General features: G+C 47.4%; 1 protein-coding gene and 1 pseudogene across 6 annotated transcripts in view; one reads left to right on the top strand and one right to left on the bottom strand.

Moving 5' to 3' along the window:
• The window catches only part of SPATS2L (spermatogenesis associated serine rich 2 like), a 160,365-nt gene that overhangs the window by 128,756 nt on the left and 13,151 nt on the right, over nt 1–18,458 (top strand). For all 6 annotated transcript variants that reach the window (XM_055345143.1, XM_055345138.1, XM_055345142.1 and 3 more), the window contains one exon: nt 15,736–15,794. In XM_055345143.1, the coding sequence (XP_055201118.1) occupies nt 15,736–15,794 (59 nt within the window). The remainder of the gene's footprint in view (nt 1–15,735; nt 15,795–18,458) is intronic.
• LOC129523073 (small nucleolar RNA U3) lies at nt 17,422–17,528 on the bottom strand (annotated as a pseudogene).

Below are 18,458 nucleotides of genomic sequence, written 5' to 3' on the forward strand. Positions count from 1 at the left end.
CCACCCTTCTCGCCTCTTTCTCTCCATCTCGGAGCAAAGATAGGTGCTCCCCACAGGCCTGGGGCTCCTCCCCACAACACCATGCACTGCGAGATAAACCTGTAATGGTTTCCCCATAACTGCTTTCCTTTTTTCGTATCGATGATTGATGCTCGTTATTGTGTCACTGATAACCTCATCCTTTGGTGACCATGGGTCCTCCTTCCCAAAGTGACATACTTGATTTTTGCATTAGTGAAGGTTCGTGGAGTGTTGAGACTCTCTCCATCAGCCAAAAGAATTACCCTCCAAGTGAGACTTTCTGGCTGCAGAAAATGCTGTTCTGAGATGATGTATAGCTTCTTCCCGCATCCCTCAAATCGCCCTCCAAGGTGGGCCTCTCATCTGTTGTGGAGGCTCTTGGTGGTAGCCAAGCGACACCACACACGACTGCCAGGGCGGGCGGCAGGGTGGCCCCACACACTGACCAGATAGCATCGCTGGGACATTTTAAACATTGTGTCCTTTTCCTGAGAAGGCCTCCCAAGGGGGAGTGGGGCCTTTTGGAATGAGCAGGGCAGGAACGTGTCCCATATTCCCCGTCTGCTGCTCCATGGGTGCCCCAGTAGCGTAGCAACCATGGGGCGTACGATATTGCAACCACTCCACTTTGAGTCCAAATAAGACAGTTCTTTCCTTGCAGGTTTATCACATAGCAGCATCCTTTCCTCCTGGGTTGGTCCCTGCCCCGCCCCACCCCTGCATTCCCCAAACTTTTAGCTGATTTTTGGTTAATACCTAGCTTTCCATTTTATGCCAAAAGCCTGGTTTTCCTGTGTTCTTGGGTGTTTTTCTTTTCTCTTTGTGAATAACTTCACATTGACTGAAATATTACTTCTCTGAACAGCGGAGCACATGTGTGTGCACTAGAATTAAAACCTCCTTGGGCTTTGCCTACGAACCACCGCCAGAGCTGCGGATGGCACTGGTCCGAGGGGAACTCAGAAGTAGGTGGTTGGTGGTTTTTTTAAAAGAACTCCGGGTGATTGTTTTGTGCATCAGTGGCTGAAAGCTGGCTCAGTGAGAGTCCTCAGAGGGGGTGATAGGTCTGTGGCTAGAGCACCGTTCTCAGCTGGATGCATTTGCCTCCAGGAGACAGTTGGCATGTTTGGAAGTATTTTTGGTTGTCACAGCAGCAGAGAGGGGGTGCTCCGGCACCTAGTAGGTGGGAGCCTGGGATAGGCCTAGAGATCCTAGAATGCATGGGACAGCCCCCCACCCCACCCCACCACACAAGGAGGAGTTACCAGAGATGTCAGGAACGCTGGGAAAGTGGGGGGGGGGCGTGGAGAGCAGAGGAAAGTGAGAGGAAGAGTCCATCGCACATGTCCTGCTGTAGCTCCTGGAGGGGGGAACCGGGATTCCTCCCTCGGCAACACCTCCCAGGACCCACCTGCCCCTCCCCCAGGGGCCCTCCTAACCCACCCACCTCAGGAAACAGGAGAGAGGGTGTTTCTCGTCCAATCATTTCCACACCCCCCAAACATAAGCCCAGTGTCCTCTCTTTTCTTACCAGTGCCGTAGGAAATTTTGCACGGAAACTCTCTAGCTACACATTTTATAGGTCAGATGACATTTTTGTCTTCTTATGACCAGAAAAAGAATTACATTGAAGTGTAGAAAATTGAGGGCTTTGCTTTTTTTTTTTTTTTTTTTGTCTACTTTGCATTGCAGAATTCAACTCTGTCCTTAGGAGCAAATGGAAAAATTAAGAACCGGAGGTTGTTGCTAACACCAGGCAGTCACTCTCATTAGCCATTTGGTCTCTACCTGAGTCTTTTTCTCATTTTGCAATAAAACCAAATATCACAGTGGGGGCTAGGATGAGGATGAGGTATGTAAAGATAAATACAGTGGGGGATTGTTTCATTAAGTGTCTGTTTAGAGGATTATTCTTTTTCTTTGGCTTCAGCCAGGCAGCAATATTAGTTGGTGTTCCTGGGCACACATGGCCTGTGTCCAGCAGCTGTAGTGCCAGTGACATCCGCAGCTGTGCCAGCCCTTGAGCTGTTCAAGCTGAATGAAAATAGGTCTCTCTGTACCTTACGGTGCAGTCGCGGTTGAGCAAATACTTGGTGACCATCTAATTGGCTGAGTCCTGGAAAACTGTGGTGCCACGTATACCTCGATGGGTGAGTATAGGAAAAATATGTATTAGTGGACTCAGTTCCTAGAATCAGAACTGGGTCACAGAATTAGATGCTGTGACAACCAGCAAACTTCGTTTTTGAGTTCGGTCACATGGCAGGTATTGACATAAGCGTGGATGATGAGCAGAGGCTCCATTTTAAAACCATTGGCATTCCTCGTGTTCCCATGAACGTGGAGAGTTCTGGAGGAGGGTGTTTGTCCGGTTAGGTTACAAAGTGCTGCTTTTCTCTAGGCCAGTCAACAGGGGTTGTTTGTTCAAGGGATTACCTGGAGGGGAGCTGACGTGGGGAACCTTTCCAGGCACTCGGCCTTGTTAGTTAATGCCTCAGACTTTGGCTTCCTGTTAAATGACAGCAAATGTGTCAAATGATTGCCAGATTTTGCCGGAGCCTTAGATTAAACATGCAATGAAGACAAAATCAGGAATTTGCCTTGTCCTTTTTTAATGGTTTTTAAAAGAAATTTAGTAAAATTCTCCGAGTCCTTCTGCTTGGGAGGTAGACATACTCTTCCCATTGATGGAAACCTGCCCCAACACAGACTTCCCGACTCACCTGCTTGTGACTTGTACCAAGAACCGTGTGACGGAAATGAAACAAACCCGAACCTTCTCGGCACACCCAGCGTTCGAGGTTATGCCAGCATGCTGAAAGAACCCGCAGCACGGAGATGAACGCACACCTGCAAAGGATACCAAGGGGCAATGATGGACGAGGCCAATAAATGTATTTCTGCCCCCGGAGGGCCCTGTGCATGGTGTCTGTCGCTGTCCTAGCTGACGAATTGCCCGAAATGACTCCCTTTCCTTACTCTGCGCCAGTCCAAAAAATAGAAATAAGCTCTGGGATCCACTCTGAACTGTGCCAAGGGTAAATACCATAAACCATGGAGAAACGCAAGGTTCCTGTGACTTTGTGACTAAGGCAAGTCCCCGCCGTGTTTCAGATCTTGCCTCCTTTGTGTCATTCTAAATAGGTGTAGCTCGCTCCTTGGAGGTGAAGGCTTCTCCTTTCCTATTTTCTTTGCTCCCCGAGGTTTTTCTGTGCTTTAGATGTTTCCCCAGGGCCGCTGCCAGCAGCCCGAGTGAATCAGTCGGCGTGCAGGAAGCCAAGGTGGATAAATACAGAAAGTCCAGACCTGGCCTTTTCCGGGGTGGAGTCGCCAGGAAACCAGCGCACGTGGCACCTCGTCCCGGCCTCGCTGAGCTCCGTGTGCGCTCAGCCCCATGCATTTGTCCGCCACCCGCGCGGCGCTGGAGGTCAGCCTTCCTTGCGGGGTAATAGGTCCGCAGGAAGAGCGGATTATGGTTTCAGCTTGAAATCTGAAAAGATCTCGGAACCTTTTCAGCAAAGGAGGGCTGCCAGTCCCACCGGCTCGGAAACGTGCCCCTGAATAGGGTTCATTTTCGTGGTAGAAAGAGAAATTTTAGAAAGGAATTAATAAGCAAATTGTTTTTCATCTGGACAATCCCAGGTGGAGAGGGTGTGTGTGTGTGTTTTAATATATAGTATAATCCCTTTTCACTGGGAAAAATCAAGACAAATTTGTTTGTATATAGTAGTGTAAATGGAAAACAAATTCTCGTTTTCGAACTGGGATGTCCCGGATCACAAGCTCAGAATGGATCTTAGGAGTGATTTCTGTTTATTGCACTAATACAGAGTGAGACTCCATAGTCTCTTAGGGGAAACTAAGGGGTCATTTTGGGCAGTTTGTCAGCCAGGACAGCAAGAAATCATATAGCAGGCTGTGCCTGAAGTCAGTGGAATCCTTACTATGTCAGTCCCGGTGTTCTTGCAGTGACTGTAAACCCGTGGTTCTTCGCAAGCCATATTCTAACAAAAGTCACACCTTCCGAGGTTTATTAACCACTTAATTAGAAGGTATGGCGGGTAGAGTTGGAATAGGGTTTAAATCTCATCTCCGCGTATTCTAGCTCTGAAAGTGTTGAGGTTCTTAACCTCTACTCAGCTATAACACGGGGTACTACTGTCACTTTCTAGGGGTTTTGTGAAGATTATCTGTGCCGAAATGCACGTCTCAGACCATTCTAAGAAATCTCTAGTCTGACCCACCTAGGTTGGTTCTCTTCCTTTCCAGATAAGTATTTTGTCACTCTCTTTCTCTCTGGGCCAAGACGGGGGGAAGAGCTCTCTCTCCACCTTTCTGTGTGGCGTGTGGTGGATCACAGCTATGAGATACGGAGGTCTCCTCAAAAGGTCCTATTGCTCATTGCTTGATGCAGAGAGAAGTGAGGCAGAAGGACTCCCTGATTCTGAGCGGCCACCATGGCCAGCAGAGCAGCCCTCCTGCTCTGCTCAGGCCCTGCCATGCCTTCTCTCTGCCGTCTCTTCCACTTTCTTCACTCACCCCTCCAGCGGGGAGACAAACATGTCATGAGCTGGTGCTCTCAGACTTTGGCATGCATGGGGACACCTGGACTCCATTCCCGGACACTCTGATCCTGTGGGTGTGGGGGGAGCCCAGGAATCTGCATGTGATGAGTACCGTGGGGGCCAGTGTAGGCAGCCTAAGGACCACACTTGAAGAAGCACTGCTAGAAATACTGAGGGATATAAAAGATGCTGTCTTTCCAAAAGGAGTCCAAAGTGTAGTGGGAGTAGATAGAAACAGGCTGTGTGATTCAGGATGGCGGAAACTGTAAGGGAGCACCCATGGGGACGGGTTTACGGCTGGCTGGACCTGGGTCCGTTGCAGAGGTGGTAGTGGCCTGGCCCTCGAAGTGCGGCTAGGACTTGCCAGACTGAGAAAGGAGAGAGAGGAGTCTGTGCAGAAGAACAGCTCGAGGAACCAGAAGCAGAGAGGCCAGCGTGCTCTGGGAGGAGTGCATTTTCTGGGTCTCCCGCCATTAATAAATGAATTGTGAACACCTCTCTCTCAAACCAGCAAACTTATTCATAAGTCACATTTTCATCCGTATACTAGAAATTAGAAAAAGTCTACTTTCCAAAATAAAGAGTAAGTACCTAAAGTTTAATATTGCATTTCCCCTCACACCCTACCATCCCCCCTTGGGAAGTTAGTGGACGAGGGAAGGTGGCAGTGAGACTGGAGATGCTGGCAGTGGTCACCTTAGGCCCAGACGGAGAAGCTCAGGTGCCCACCTCCCCCTCTCACACACGTGAACCCTGGGAGGCCAGGGCCTAGGGCCGGATGCGAGCCAGCCATCCCCCATCCCGTGACTTCTTGTGCCACGTCCGTCTCTTCCAGTGTCAGCAGCCACCACGATGGCTTCTGCATAGGTGGCTCCCCTCCCCCCTCCAGTAGGAAAGAAATGCCACGCTATTGAGTGGTTGACTCTCTTGGGGGGTGTGCCTTTTTTTATTTTGAAATTTGTCTTATTTTATCCAACTTTTTTAATGAGCATGTAAAATGCAGTAAAAATAGGAAGAATGTCAACTCGGCTCTTTAAATGGAGCTCCTTGGGCCATCAGACTGTTAACATCCACAGATACAAGTTTACTTTCTTTTCCGTAGTGGTAGCATTAATTCTGGTTTTTCTAAAGGGTGTGGGAGTAAATGACATAATTTTTGTAGCTACAGAAACTGAAATACAGTTAAGTTGCTTTCCCTGCACAGTGGTATCCATGGAAAGGAACAAAGCTAAGAAGTAATTAGCAAAGATAAGAAATTATATCATTAAGTGAAATCATATAAATGATGCTAGATGGAGGTATACAAGGAGTACAGATGTTTCAGCTAAACGTGGTATTGTGGGATTTGTGGAATTTATAGGATTTTGTGAATCTGAAAGCATTTTTAAGACTCCAAGAAGAAAGAATCCCTATGGGTTGTTTTGTTTTGTTTTGTTTTGTTTTGTTTTGTTTCTCCAATTACCTATTTGCTTTTTGAGGAGCTCCTGGGTTTTGTACGGACTGGGAGTCAGTCCGTAGGTGGAATCTGCAGTGTCTCATTCCAGAAGCACACCTCAGACGGCGCGATGAAATATTCATTGACTGTGATTTAAATCATCGTAGGATTCCAACATAAAATACACAACTAAGAGATATTAACATTAACAGGATTATATTACCTAGGATAAAAGAAAGAGAAATAAAACGGGCTCACCTGATTGGCAAATCGAGCGCTGTTACTGCGTTCATTGCCAGCCAGAGGGATTTTAACTGCTGTGTTTTAAGTATGATTCACGCGCAGAGGCCCCGCCGCTTCACTTCCCTGGTAATCCTGATTACCAGGCTCCTCTTCCAAGGGCTGTGTCCCACCCCAAGCTACACGCTGTGGACACGTGTGTTGGGTTTTGCTTCGTTTACCAAAGAACAAGAACAGTTCAGGACATTTTTAGAAAGACCAACTTGTCACCACTGTCGCATTCGGAAAAGAAGAGTTCCAATTATTGGAAAGAAGGCAGGTTGTTGTCAAACCCCAGGGAGCAAAGCACAGGGGAGCAGGTGACAGCCCCAGGAATCCCAACAAAGCAAAACGAAGGAATTGGACCCAGCCAACCAGTTAATAATGAGCGTGGCAAGAAGCGGCCACGGCGGTAGGCTAGGCGGGTGGGGGAGTCTCCGGGGCCACTTCAGAGGCGGGGACCACGTGGGGGCAGAGGAAGAGGAGTCGCGACAACTGGGTGAGTGATGATACCAGTGACCAGCGCGCAGGGTACGCGGCGGGGACAAGATGGGGATGGGGGCAGGAAAAAGAACTTTCCTCTGCCCTCGGGGCTTTGGCCGAGAGCCCTGTAATAAAAGACCAAGAAGAGAAAGCCGAGCAAGAGCCTATTACCCTGTGCGCCTCACTCAGACCCGGGAGCGCCCGGGCCGCAGGGTGCCAGTCGGGTGCCAGTCGGCTGTGGCGCCGGCACGGACCGAGCGGGAGGTGGGGGCCTCTCGGGGACGGTCCGGGGTCTTAGCGACGATGCGTGGCCCTTAGCAGGACGGCCTGGGGCGCGATCACTCGGACAGTGTGTCTGGGTGTGTGTCGACTCGTGGGCCCCCCTCCTGGGACGGGAGTCGGCGATCTTACCTGCTTGGCGCGCTAGCACCTCCTCCGGGACACCTGGGCCCCTTGGGAGGCTCTGCTTGGCAGCCCTGCAGGTGCCTGCAGCTCGCGATGACCGTCTACCTCAGCACCGGGGTGGGGGCCGGCCTGCGACCCTTCTGGAAGCGGCGGAGAGGAGAGCTGGGGAGTCGGCAGCTCGCTGGATCATGGGTGCCATTTGCAGATCGTGGGTGCTGTTTGCAGGCACCTGCTGCAAGTGCTGGAGCTGCCGAGCGCCTGAGCCGGGGACGGGGAGCCACGCGCGGTCTCATTGCGTCTGTGCCCATCAGGCCCAGGACAGCAGCTCTGGCCACCTCAGCAGTAGTTGGCAAATGGGCCCTGCTGCCACCCCTGTCCGGCTCTACCCTGGGCCCCAGAGCTCCTGGTCCCGCTTGGGGAGCTGGACTGGACATGGTGGCCCTGGGGACAGTAGAGTACTCCCCTAAGGTCCAAGGGAGTGAAAGGCATCGTCCTGCCATGCACCTGGTGGGCAGGACTGTGGGGGCGCCCACAGGAAGGGGCCTCGGCCGGCGGCGCCCCAGCTGCTGCTCCCTGGACGTGCCAGCTGCCGGAGCCGGTGCGCAGGAGGGAGCGCAGACATGGCAGCGGTGGGTTTATGCGGGCTCTTCTCGGGGCAGGAACTCTGGACCATGACCTGCCGATCCCTTGCCTGCCTTGTGCGGCCCGGTGCCCGACCTGCGCCCCTCTCTCCCCGTCCTGTCTCTCTGCTGGGCTGGGGGACGGGGGCTCCCCTGCAGCAGGCCCGTCCCCCTATCCGCCCAGGCTTCGCCTCAAGGAGCCTCTGGACACAAGCACTCCATCCGCAGAAGGCCCTGAAGCCAACTGTCGGGGATCAGAATGTCCCCACGCCATCGGGGATCAGATGGGGATCAGATGGTCCCTGCGATTCCTCTGGCTGCGGCCCCCAGAGGCAGACTGAGTGAGGGGAGCTGTGGCCTGGTTTTAACTCTAACACCGAATCCCGCCCTGGTGCAGATGGAGTTCCTGAAACTCCCTTGGGGTCCCCGCTTGCATCGCTCAGGAGCCACCGGCAGGTTTGCTCCCGGCTTGACAGCCCGGCCAGTCCTGCGGCCGCTCCCAACCTCCCGACGCAGCAGCTTTGCTTAGGACAAACTGGACTGGACCTGGCTGCCCCCAGCAGCCAAGTGAAGCGGTTTTGTCACTCAGTGTCTTCGTCTCCGGATTTAAAGAAGAGTCTGTCACAGAGAAGAAGATGATAAATCTCTTCCGGCTAAAGTGCCTTTCTGATTCTCTTTATTTTTGTTGTTAGAAGTCCTCTACAGAAAAGAAGCAAGACAGTGGAAACATTTTCGTAAGATGACACTTTATCTCTGTGATTAACTATATAATAAACCGTAAAGGCTTTGCCATGGTAATCTCCTCCTTACACCTTATTGCTTTAATAATAAAAGCTTTTTTTATGGCAGCAGAATAAAATTTTACTATCCAGACAGTTTAGATAAAATGAGAAGATGTGTTTTTGGAAGGATAGAGGGCACATCCGAAACACGTGAGGTCAGCGTGGGTTTTCTGTGAGCTCAGTGTCTGTAGAGCGTGTTCGGGGTGTCGTGAGGCAGGTGCCCTCGAGGGGAGTTCATCCAGCCATTTAGAGGACTCTCAGTTGGGTGTCTGGGTGGCTCGGTTGGTTGAGCATCAAACTTGGGATTTCGGCTCAAGTCTGGATCTCAGGGTCATGAGATTGAGGCCCACATGGGGCTTCATCCTCAGCAAGGTCGGCTTGTCCCTCTCCTTCCCCCTCTGCAGCCCCCCTGCTCGTGTCCATGTTCTCTCTTGCTCTCTCTCTCTCTCTCTCAAATAAATTAAGAAACTTTAAATTAAAAAGAAAGGAACTTTTAGTGGTCAGCGAAAGGCTAAAGAATTCTGTATTTCTGTCAAGTACGGAGGGTTAATGTTTCAAAGCAAAACTGTTCAAAACCCAAGAGTTACAGATGAGTAGTGGGAGAAAGCACAACTTTTAATAATTTATCACCACCCTAATTTGCATACAGAATCATCAACTACCTATTTTGATCCTGAGCCAAAGCCTGTGTGGTTTGGTGATTATCATCGCACTTTTATTCATAAGCTTCTGTCTCAAATGATTAGATTCTTTCAGTGGCAAAAATCCTATAAATTTTTGCTTAAACATGATTTGTATGCGAGCACTACAGTACACCAATTAAGAAGCTTCATTACTGTTATCCCACAGAAAACGGAATACATTGTCTTTCCTGCTCATCACTGTTGAGCAATTTCTTTTTCTTTCTTTCTGTTTCAAGTTTTTGTTTAAATTCGTGTTAGCTCACATGGACTGTAACCTTGGTTTCAGTAGAATTGAGTGATTCGTCACTGACATGTAACACCCAGTGCTCATCCCGACAAGCCCTCCTTACCCCATCACCCGTTTAGCCCGTCCCCTGCCCACCTCCCATCCAGTGACCCCCAGGTCGTTCTCTGTAGTTAAAAAATCTCTTATGGTTTGTTTCCCTCTCTTTTTCTCTCTTCCCCTTGGTCATCTGTTTTGGTTTCTTAAATTCCACGTATGAGTGAAATCATATGGTATTTGTCTTTCTGTGCCTGACTTATTTCACTGAGCATAATATACTCTAGCTCCATCCGTGTTGTTGCAAATGGTGAGATACCATTCTTTTTGATGGCTGATACTCCAGTGTGTGTGTGTGTGTGTGTGTGTGTGTGTGTACACACATATATATGTATACACTACATCTTTAAGCATTCCTCAGTCAATAGACATTTGGGCTCTTTCCATAATTTGGCTATTGTTTCTATGGGGCAGTTTCTTGTGCAGCGACCCACAATAGTCTAAGACCTCAAGGTAGAACAGAACTTTGTAGAATTCCGAGTTTCCCTGGAAAAAGTGATAATTTAGTGGAGACCTGAAGGAAGACCCCCAGTTAATGAGACAAAGGCAGGGTTGCGCGGGAGGGTTGTCTTGCAGCAGAGGGAAGGGCATGTGCCAAGTCCTGTGGTGAGGAGAGAGCAGAGCTCATACCTTCTGGGCTTTCGTGAGGCTTAAACAAGGCCATTCCTGTAAGGTGCCTACCTGAGGTCCTAGCACGCAGTAAGCCCTCAGGATGTGCTGGTTATGATCAGCGCTTGTTTTGAAGCAACTCGGGGCAGATCTCTCTCTGTGCAGCTGTACCTAAAAAGCAAACCTGTGACCTTTCTGCTCCTCAGTAGGAATGTGGTCCGTGACACCGCCTGGGATCTCTCTGTGACTCTTCCACTCTCTGATGTCCTTCCCCTCGAGACCATCGCTCCCATCCTGCATAGCTGCTAACTCCATCCCGGGGTTTGGCCCAGCACCCTCTGTCCTTGCCAGCCTGCAGAGTTTTTCACGAGGTGCACTCAGCATACGTGTCTGTCCCAGGACCTCTAAGGAGACCCAGTAGGACTTACACGCGGGACTGGATGACAGTGCTCGTGGAGCTGGATATGACACCGGGCCACCAGGGCATCTGGAAGGTTTTAGACACAGCCTTTCCTCTGTGACCCCTCCTCTGGCCTGACTCTCAGCTCAGTGTGACGCTGGCTCCTCGCCATCTGACGGGCTACTAGGGACCAGGCTGCCCTTTGCCTACATATCCTTCATCCTCCCTGTCTACTTCCCACACTCTTCTTCCCTTCCATGGTCCTGCTGCCTTGGAAGTGAAACCCAAAGAAACCCTGGGGTGTACCTTGTTGAGATTCCAGAGGGAGGCTGGGAGGGAGCTGCTCCAGGCTGGCACCTGACCCTGCTCTGCATTCAGTTCATCAGTTCTGCGCAGGGTCTTGACTCAGCAGCGGTCCCTGGCTCGCCTTTGAGCACCTGAGTTTTGAAAGCGGTCGTACATAGGTGCTTGAGTTACTAAGATGCTTGAGGACAGTCTTGTGTGGAAATACCCAGAGGAATGGAAGCATGGTTGGATGCCACCCTCACAGGCTCCTTCACATCCTCAAGTGGGCACTAAGCAGGTTAACAGTTCATTGTGAACCTTCGTCCCTCCTGCCGCTAGCCCAGAAGTCCCCAGCTGACCACTGTGTGAATATTCAGCTTTGCTGCGTGAGTGTTGCACCTGAAGATATGCCTTATCCCCCAGATGTCCATCTTGTAAACTCTCTGGGCACATCATCATGTGAACAAATTTCACCAACAAAAATTTACCACGATCTCGTGACGGGTAAAGAAATTAGCAGAAGCCCCTTCTTCCACCATCCGCCCCCGGACCTCCCCAACACACACATAGGCTGCAGGTTCCCAGCCTCCAGGGCCTGGGCCTTGTTTGGGAACTGAGTGGGCGGGAGGACGGTGGGAGGCTGCCCTGGCACTTACCCTCGGGGAGGCTGCTGACACCCACTCTTGAATCGTGTGTGTGTGTGTGTGTGTGTGTGTGTGTGTGTTCCCTTTAGTTCCGTACCTTGCAGGCTCTCAAATCCCAGAGACTCTAACTAGAAGCCTACCGGCTGCTTGAGGGTGCAGGAATTTCTTCTTGCCATCATCATTTTTCTCCCCTGTCCGTCCGGTCTCGCTTTCCTCCACAGTAAGTTGGGCAGGTCGTCTCACCTTCGTGTCCACTTTCCCAACAAGACCATAGGCTCCACAGGGCTGGCAGAGGGGCTTCATTCAGCTGGAGCATCCCTGCCCCCAAGTGCCCGAGTAGCTGTCCCGGACTCCTGTTGGTGTCCAGTGGAGGCCGAAAGCCCTCTAAGATCTGTGCCAGTTCCCAGGGTGTGAGTGTGGGCTTCAGAGCCTCACGCTCGGTCTGCCTTCCTGTCTGTCCAGCCTCATGTTGACCCAGATGTGGAACCCAGCCACCTCCTTGGTGCCTACGGGTGTGCGCTTGCACACATTCAGACCACGCACTCCATGCACAGTGAAGATCTGCACATCCCGCCAAGGCTCACGCCACACTCCTTACATCATGGGCCTTAGACCTTCTGGCTGCCGCCCACCACCGGCCATCTCCCCCACCTTCACCCTGCACAGTTCCCAGCCTTGTGGTTGGCCCTTCTCCCTCTCCCCTCTGCCTCTCTTTCTGTAGGGGATAAAAAATTCACGACAGTTTCTCAGGCAGTGTAGCTTCCTCGTACTGCTGCAATTGGGGCTCCTGACTCCACATGTCCAGGTTCTCACCTCATCTTCCCCCACAGCTCATCCGTTAGCCTTGTTTTCCTTTTTGTTTTTAAAGATTTTATTTATTCATGATATATACTGAGAGAGAGAGAGAGAGAGAGAGAGTCAGAGACACAGGCAGAGGGAGAAGCAGGCTCCATGCAGGGAGCCCGATGTGGGACTCGATCCCGGGTCTCCAGGATCACGCCCTGGGCTGAAGGTGGCGCTAAACCGCTGCACCACCCAGGCTGCCCCTAGCCTTGTTTTCCTAAACTAACATCGCACTCCCCTCTCGGGGAAGGTTGTTAAAAAAAAAAAATTGCTTGGCCCATATTGGCAATATGTGTGAACTTGACAGAAAGGCTAGATACACCTCATAATCACAAGAACACAGGCCTCTTTTGACCCCACTCAGCATTTCATAGGACTAAGAAACATACTCGGGTTTATGAGTAGATGGTGTCTGGAAAGAAATGCAAGAAGCTGGTGATGGTGGAGACCTCCAGGGAAGGTTGCTGAATAAGCTGGGACAGAGAAAAGATAAAGAACTTCCTTATCTTGTATTTCCTATATTTAAACCACACTGACATCATACCTATTTAATGTCAATAAACAAGGTACAGGTATCCCGATGTGCTAGTCACACCAAAGTGATTGTATCCAGTGACCTTAAGCAATATGCGTCATGGGGATAGTTAATATCTACACCTGACAGATTAGGCTTAGAGCCCAGTTCTGGAGAATTTGCCATTTACTGTACACGTCAGTTCTTTCCATGAGAATTTCCTGGTTGGAAAGAGCTGGGCTTCTCAGCACACGGTCCTTACTCTCCAAGCGTTCAGATTCCATCATCTGGATGAGGAGCCCCAAAACTCCTACAGACATAACCCAAGGACACTTCTTGGATTGACAAATATTACAAAATATTCCTCTTAAGAGGAAATAAATTTTCAAGATGCTTTAAATTTTAAAGGTCCTTCTGATGGAGGGAAAGAAAGTACATCTGTTGGAACAGAGAGGTAATCATTACGAACGATAACTTCAGTGTATTGAAGCAATTAATTAGGAGTTCATAAACTATGTAAATAAGCAGGAAAAAAATCTGATTGGTTACCTTGAAGGGGTGCTAGGGAACCAGCTATCGTTTTGAAAACTGATAGACCAGCATTTCTCCTGCCTTAGCCATATAAATTATACTACATGTTAACCCAAATGGTTGATAAAGGAGAGTTTCTCTTTATGGACGGCTTCAGAGTAAATAAATGAAAAAAGAGTAATAGAATTTGAATATCCCCATTTTTAAAACCAATTTTTCGAGGCAACCATCGTGAGTGACTGCTCCTATCATAAAAAATAGAGATGTCCTTTGTATTTCCTATAAATTTGTTATGAGATGTAGGAATTTGAATACATTCAGATTTGATTTTTTTCCCCAAGAGGAATATTTATAACTGTGTTGTGTCATTATATGTCTGCTGACGGAAGTAGTTAACTAAGGTATTCTTCGTGAAATAAAAACAAATCTGAATCTAATCAAATGTCTATATCTTGGGCAGCCCTGGTGGCTCAGTGGTTTAGCGCTGCCTTCAGCCCAGGGCGTGATCCTGGAGACCTGGGATCGAGTCCCACGTCGGGCTCCCTGCATGGAGCCTGCTTCTCCCTCTGCCTGTGTCTCTGCCTCTCTCTCTGTGTGTCTCTCATGAATAAATAAATAAAATCTTTTAAAAAAATGTCTATATCTCATAACAAATTCATAGGAAAGTTAAAAGAATGAGTTAAATAATACCACGGAGATGCAGTCAGCAAAATTCATACCTTGAACAACTTAAGAGGACAAACCACCTGGCTTCTTCAACAAATGAGTTGCAAAGCAGGGAGAAAAAGAGGTGGAAGGGAATCTATAGATTAAAACAGATTTATTTCACAGACAATCAGCCAATTGCAGTGCACAGAACTTATTTAAGTCCTGGTTCAAACAAACTTAAAAAATACCTATGGAACAATTGATTTGAACAGTGCATAGATACCTGATAACATTAAATTATTGTTAATGTTTTTGGGTATTCTAATAATACTATCGTGATAGTCCTAACAAGCCCTTATCTTTTTGAGATATGTATTGAAATATTTATGATTGAAATGAAAATTTAAAAACACCTCACATCTATGCTTATATATACATAAAAATCTGTGAAAGGATATACAGCTGACCCTTGAACAACAGGTGGGGGGGCTGGGGTGCCCACGCCCTGGAGTCAAAAGTCTGTGTATAACTTATGACTCCCCAAAACTTAACTCCTTGCCTACTGTTGACTAGAAGCCTTACCCGTCACATAAAGGGTCAATTAACATATTTTGTATATGTATTATATACTGTCTTCTTACAATAAAGGAAGCTAGATAAATAAAATATCCTTTTTTTTAAGATTTTATTTATTTATTCATTAGAATACACAGAGAGCAAAGGCCCTGTGGGACTCGATCCCGGGTCTCCAGGATCAGGCCCCGGGCTGTAGGCGGCGCTAAACCGCTGAGCCACCAGGGCTGCCCTAGATAAAATATTCTTAAGGAAATCATAAGGAAAATACATTTATAGCACGGTGCTGTGTTTACCCAAATAAAATGCATGTGTAAGAGGACCTGCGTGGTTCAAGGTGTTGTTCGAGGGTCCCCTGTATAAGGGAATTGTGATGCTGTGTTCTGTTGCGAGGGGGACCAGGAGTCAGGATGGGAGAGAAAGGAACTTTTGGACAGATCATTATCTACCGTATGTAGGTAACACTTTTTCAAAGAACTAACCAAAAAGTAACATAGTGGGGGGAAAAAAGTTAAATTGAACTTAAAATGCTTCTTCGGGAATAAGAAGGGATAGACTCCTGTTATAGAACACGTGGATGGATTGGCTCCGACCGAATTTCCCAAAGTAGGCCCCAAGGCATCAGAGACGGGCCCACCTCCCCTCCTCCCAACCAGTATCTGGGGGAGCAACACACACACACACATCTGAGAACTACAGGCCTTGGTAACCTGAGTGCCAGCTTTTCAAATACTCATGATGTTGCTGTGGAACTTTGGAATTCCTAGGGCAAAAATACTCCGAAATTTAAATTCAAAGCAGCACAATGCTGAAAGTCTGAAAAGGCTTTTTTCCCTAGATTTGCTGACAGTGATTTAATCAGCAGATGTCACTATGAAATACTTGGGAGCATCCCTTCCGTGTTGCCTCATTTTTGGAAAGGCAGAGGGTGCTGCTGGCATTGTAACATAGAAGTATTTATGGTGATTTTGTATTTTGTTTAATGAAAATAATTTTTCTTTTGCTTCCAGTGCTTATTAAAAGGTTATCTTTGATTAAGCATTCTTTGCTTTTGTTTTTGTTTTTCCCCTCCCAGCATCATTGACAAAGAAGTTTCATTAATGGCAGAAATGGATAAAGTTAAAGAAGAAGCCAGTAAGTAGACACATGGTTGTTTGATTAGGAGCCTCCTAGTCAGAAGCAATCCATAGGCCGACTGGGAGTGATATGGATTCTGAGTGAGGTCCTAAAATTCACACTGAAATCCCAGCAAATGAGCTCTGTAACCTCAGGCAAGTCCCTTAGCCCTCAGAAACCATGGGAACGAGGATGACCTCGTGTGGCTCCAGGATAGAGTAGTAGCACCGCTGAGTGTACTGCGGAACAGGTACTCAGCAAATAATAGGTGCCAGGGGAGTTAGCGAAAATTTTGGGATATAAAGAACTACTTACAGTTAATCAGGTTTAAAATGACTTGGAATTTAGAATTAAATTTTAAAACGTTAAGTTTGATGCTTTCACAGCTTACACATCTCGCTATGTTACTTATACAGTCCTTTTCACTTGTTCTTTCTTAGGTTCAACTAACTCAAGTTTAACAAATTAAATTCCCCTAAAAAAAAAAATCAGTCCATTTGAAACTTACTTAAATCCTCCTTAACATTTTGAATTATGTTTATAAATTTAATGTATCTGATTTTTTTTTCCGAGCACTTCAGATGCCTGACAAGGCAAACTCACCAACCTAAGAGCAACATGCTCCAAGCTTTTAAGCAGCTCTTATAAAGATTAATAATTCAAACTTAGAGATATACTAAGTGAAGTTTTCTTAAAACACTCTGATTCTGTTTACAAACTCAGTCAAATCCGCTGACAGCTGCCAACTTAACACCTCAAAAAAAAAAATCAATTACATGTTTCAAGTTGAAATCACACATGAGACTATTTAATGTCCCAAACACTCTGTTCAAATAATAAACACACTTGAGACAATCTTGATCATTGCAAAACTTTTCCTAAATTTAACACAAAATATTAGTATACCCCGGGTTGGATTTATTGTATTATATTTATGCTTATTTCTAATTCTACATTTTTCCAACGGTTGTAAAGCTATTCAACAGATAGTAGGACAGATTTAAACTGTCTCAAAGAGGCTGAGGTTCCTGGGATGGACATTTTCCGTGAGACTGGACTGATCGTCAGTTCCAACACCGAGCCCCAGTGGAGTTGCTGAGCCCTGTCTTGTTATCAAATGCAGTCTGCTGTTGTTGATGGGAATTCTAAGACATATTTTTCAGCTGAGATATAGTCTTACAATTTTTGTCTCCTGGGCATTTTAAATTCTTCATCCTTACCCAAATTTATCTCTTTAGTTGAATGAATGGCTGTCTGTACCCCAGCCAGGTTTCAGCTAAATTCCTTCATTCACCTTTGACTATGTGCCTTTCTTTTTACCGGAATGAGGGATCTGACCAGATTCTTCATTCTTTTTATATTTTTCTTGCCTGGCCCTGGCCATAATTCAATAGTCACTTAATGAAAAATAGCTATCAGTATTTTTTGTTACATAGTTTTTTTAAGATTTTCTGTATTTTTTCATAAAAGACACAGAGAGAGAGGAAGAGATACAGGCAGAGGGAGAAGCAGGCTCCCCATAGGGAGCCCGACGTGGGACTCGATCCCAGGACCCCAGGATCACACACTGAAGCCAAAGGCAGACACTCAACTGCTGAGCCACCCAGGTGTCCCATGTTACACAATTTTTTAAATGATTTTAAGCAACATGTTAGAATGTAAAAGACAGCATGTTTTTTTTTTGTACCCTACACGTTCAGAGAAACTTCTCTAGTAACAAACTATAGAAATGATCCCTGAAAGTATAGTCTTGACAGCATGTTTTATTAAAGAAAACTAACTGTGATCCACAGTTCAGCTATGGAATATTTAGGTAGTTACACAATCCGCTTGATTGTGAAATTATTTTATTCTTATTGAAATCTGTTGATTCCTTCAGTAAAAGTTGCTTACCACATGATCAGGTAAAGCTTCATCTTTCTTTTCAGTTTCATGTCCTAAGAATGTTAATAAGCCAACACAGAGACAAAAGTATCTCTAGCACCAAAACACACTTACTAGCACATCACTCCCTAAGAGGTTAACAGTAGACCTCAGAGGTCACATGCTCATTCTGTCTTCTTGAGACGATTCCAGGTACCAAGGCCTGTGGGATTTGGAGCATCTCCAGAGAGCATCCCCATTTTTCAAATTCATCCAATCAATAAACATTTACCGTGTGCTCATTTCTGTATTGGGCACTATCAGAAACTGGGTTAAACAGGAAACAGCAAATTTTGGGACCTGGCACACAGGGAGCTTTCAGCTGAGCCAAAATGGTGAGATTGGTTGGAGGGATTTTCCTGACCTCAGTCATCGATGCCACAACTCCTGGTTTTAGAACCACCTAGAGCCCCAGGGAAGCCATTCGGCCTGCATTGGAGGCAAGCAGAACTGAGTTCGAATCCAGTTCCACCCGTCTACTGGCTGCATGATCTTGAGCCTCTTTGTTAACTTCCAAGGGCTTCGTTAAAGTCCAAGGTTACTTCAGAAAAGGGGGCATAAGAAGAGTATCTATCTCAAAAAGTTATTGCAAAGATAAAATGAGAAAATACATGCCAGGCACTTAGCACAGTGCCCGACACAGTGTGTGTACAAAAAGGGAAAAACACTTACCGGTGAGGGGATCAGTCCAGCCTCCTCATATGACAGCCAGAAAATGACAGCCACAAGGGTTAGCATGACAGCCACAAGGGTTAGCAT

The sequence above is a fragment of the Nyctereutes procyonoides genome, unplaced genomic scaffold (assembly GCF_905146905.1).
Source record: "Nyctereutes procyonoides isolate TBG_1078 unplaced genomic scaffold, NYPRO_anot_genome, whole genome shotgun sequence".
NCBI lineage: Eukaryota > Metazoa > Chordata > Mammalia > Carnivora > Canidae > Nyctereutes > Nyctereutes procyonoides.